General features: G+C 56.1%; 1 protein-coding gene across 1 annotated transcript; it reads right to left on the bottom strand.

The window, feature by feature from the left end:
- Nucleotides 1-523: 523 nt before the first annotated feature.
- Nucleotides 524-1,964, bottom strand: DIRAS3 (DIRAS family GTPase 3). Its single transcript, XM_040072908.2, has 2 exons — nt 1,796-1,964; nt 524-1,642 (listed from the first exon to the last, which is right to left on the bottom strand). Exon 2 carries the CDS (start codon nt 1,555-1,557, stop codon nt 961-963), a length of 597 nt encoding a protein of 198 aa, XP_039928842.1. The 5' UTR covers nt 1,558-1,642; nt 1,796-1,964; the 3' UTR covers nt 524-960.
- Nucleotides 1,965-3,183: the final 1,219 nt, after the last annotated feature.

Below are 3,183 nucleotides of genomic sequence, written 5' to 3'. Positions count from 1 at the left end.
AAGGTTCTGATCAGAGAGGGGTTTGCTTCCAGGTGTGGATGCTCCTTCCCCAGGCAGTGTTACCTGAACTGACTCATCCCAGGCCTCAACTCAGCCCTGGGTAACTTGGATGGAGGGGGGGAAATAAACATCTAATAGAATTCCAGGAAGGCTGGGAAAAGGAGCTTCAGACAGCAAAACCAGGGTGATGGTTGGGCAAGGAAAAGATCACCAGCTCCTACATAAACAGGTACTTGGAACCTCCCAGTTACCTTCATCAGGAGGCAGCTCCTGCTCAAGGACACCAAGGATCACTCCTGGACTGGGAGTGAGAGCACGTGGAATCTCCTGCCTCAGTGAACAGAGGAAGTCGGAGTAAAGCAGGAATGAAAGCCTGATATGCAGATACAGCTCCAATCACTCCCAGAACTGCACAAGTCTCGGGAATTGCACAGCACACAGGAAAACTTCACTTCTGCCATGCAAAAACTGCAGCTTTGGTGGGCAAGCCAGCCTGTCAGTCAAAAATTTAGGCACACAGATGTTCATTTTTAGAGCAAATGTCTCACTTCGTTAGAGATTTGCTTGGTCAATAGATTCCTGAAAACAATTTAACTCTACACATTACAGACGATTTTCTCTGAGTTAACAGGCTGGAGATATTTAAAAACTGGCATGTACTCACAAGAATAGAGAGGTTTGTTCTGACAGACATTTTTTTTCCACTGGAAAACTTCTTACGTCAAAAACTTCTAGTCACAGGTAATTGCTAACATGGAACATTTATTGGTTAAAAAAAAAAAATAAACATGCAGAAGCCATCCTCCTTGAAAACAACACATACAATTACCCAGTGGGGATTTTAGAGGAAAGCAACAACCCTGCAAGGCGTGTATTCCTCCAAAATCTCCAGCAGAAATGTATTTTCTGTGGGAGTCCACGCTCCAGCTGTGCCGTGCAGCAAGTCCAAGCCAAAGGCAATCACATTACAGAGCATTTGCCTTGCAGTTTATCTTTCTTTTTCTGCTGTTTGGATTTCTTTCCATCCACCTGGAGACTGATAGTTCTCCTCTGTTCCAGATTCAAGAGCTCCTGGAAGAGCTCCTGCACGTTGTAGTTCATTTTGGCCGACGTCTCCATGAAGGCACACTTCCACTTGCTGGCCAGCGCTTGCCCCTCGCTGGCATCCAGCTCCCTCTGCGTGTCGTCGCTTTTGTTCCCCACCAACATGATCGGGATTTTCTGGATGTCGCCTTTGATCTGACAAATCTCATCGAAGATGGGGTGAAGATCTTCCATGGATTGCCTGCTGGTGACGGAGTACACCAAGATGAAGGCATGCCCCTTGGATATGGAGAGCCGCTGCATGGCGGGGAACTGATGGCTTCCCGTGGTGTCCGTGATCTGCAGGGTGCAGATGCTCTTGTCACAGCTGATCACCTGCCGGTACGTGTCCTCGATGGTGGGGATATAGGTTTCCCTGAAAGTGCCCCTTACAAAGCGCAGGACCAGGGAGCTTTTGCCGACCCCCGCTGCTCCGAACACCACCACCCTGTAATCGTTGCTCTGCTCAGGCATGTTCGCTGCGCCGAGACGTGAGGGGAGGTTTTCACCCGAAAGGCCCGAGTTCCACCAAGTTTACACACCCCTATGCAGAGGTGGGCTGCGGAGAGGGAGGGGGAAAGGGTGCGTGATTGGAATCAGCAATTAATAAATCGCTCCCATCCTTTTCCCTTGAAATAAACCCCTGCTCCTCCCGACCCGAGCCATGCCGCCCATGCACGTTTAACGCTACGAGAAGAGAATGAGAATTCACCTGCAGCCATCAGCTCCACCGAGCAGCGAAACGGGGCTGCAATCGCCTGGCAGCCGCGGGGAAGAGGTATTCCGGCTCCGGGGAAGCCGTGCTCCAGCCCCGGGAAAGCCGCGCTCCAGCCCCCGGGAAGGCGTGTTCCAGCCCCCGGGAAGCGGTACCACCCTCGCCCGGAGCGCCGCCGCCGCCACGGGAGGGGAAGGGAGGGGAGGCTCCGCGCCTCCGTGAAACCAACCTTCCACCCTGCCGCCCCGTGAAAATAAATCATCAGCACTGCCCCCTGAATTAAAGCCGCTGCAGCCGAGTTTTGCTGCTCCATCCCTCACTCCGCTCACAAAGGCGGGTCTCGCCCTCCCTCAGCCCCTCCGCATCGCAGACCCCCAGGAACTGCCGGGCTCTGCCGTCTTTCATCCACCTTGTGCATCTCCCATCTTAAATTTAGGGCTGATTTAATTTTAAAACTTCAAACCCGGGTCAAGTTTTCGCCCCCACTGGCACTAAGCGGGGCAGGGATGCCATGAGTAGCTTCTCAGCCCTCCCCGGGTAAGATACCGAGCCCTGGGGCCATGGCCAGCAAGGTCCACTCAGGACCGTACCCGTGTAATCCCTTCCGACTCGGGATAATCTGTGATTCCGCTGTTTGGTTTCTCTCCCTCACAGCGCCGGATGCGATAGAGTAGCTGTTTGTCACACAGTCCTATTTCTCCACGTTTATTAGGAATTTCCCCCAGCTCAGTCTCTCCAAACGCCCTCATGTGGGGACATCGGAGCTCGCACCACCTGGTGCCTGACAGGAGCAGGCGGCCGTGTGTCCGCGGTGGGAGCAGGCGGCCGTGTGTCCGCGCTGTTCCACCTCTGGCACGGCCGGGGAGGAGAGTTACCCCCGGCTCTTCCACGCCCCACTCCGTCCTGGCCGCCGCCGTGGGCTCAGCTCTGCCCTCACAGTCCCTTCCCGCCCATGGTTCCCGTCCCAGGCTCGGCTCTGCCCTCACGGCCCCTTTTCGGCAGCAGGGTCCTGCCCCGAGCTCGGCTGTGCCCTCACGATTCCTCCCCGCCCATGGCTCCCGTCCCAGGCTCAGCTCTGCCCTCACGATCCCTTCCCGCCCATGGATTCCCGTCCCGGGCTCAGCTCTGCCCTCACGCTCCCTTCCCGCCCATGGATTCCCGTCCCAGGCTCAGCTCTGCCCTCACGATCCCTTCCCGCCCATGGATTCCCGTCCCAGGCTCAGCTCTGCCCTCACGATCCCTTCCCGCCCATGGCTCCCGTCCCAGGCTCAGCTCTGCCCTCACGATCCCTTCCCGCCCATGGATTCCCGTCCCAGGCTCAGCTCTGCCCTCACGATCCCTTCCCGCCCATGGCTCCCGTCCCAGGCTCAGCTCTGCCCTCACGA

This window comes from Hirundo rustica, chromosome 9, assembly GCF_015227805.2.
Source record: "Hirundo rustica isolate bHirRus1 chromosome 9, bHirRus1.pri.v3, whole genome shotgun sequence".
Classification (NCBI taxonomy): domain Eukaryota; kingdom Metazoa; phylum Chordata; class Aves; order Passeriformes; family Hirundinidae; genus Hirundo; species Hirundo rustica.
This window is presented reverse-complemented; position numbering and strand designations above follow the sequence as displayed.

Excerpts from the sequence above, each read along its gene's own strand:
- DIRAS3 (XM_040072908.2), bottom strand. The coding sequence starts at position 1,557 with ATGCCTGAGCAGAGCAACGATTACAGGGTGGTGGTGTTCGGAGCAGCG.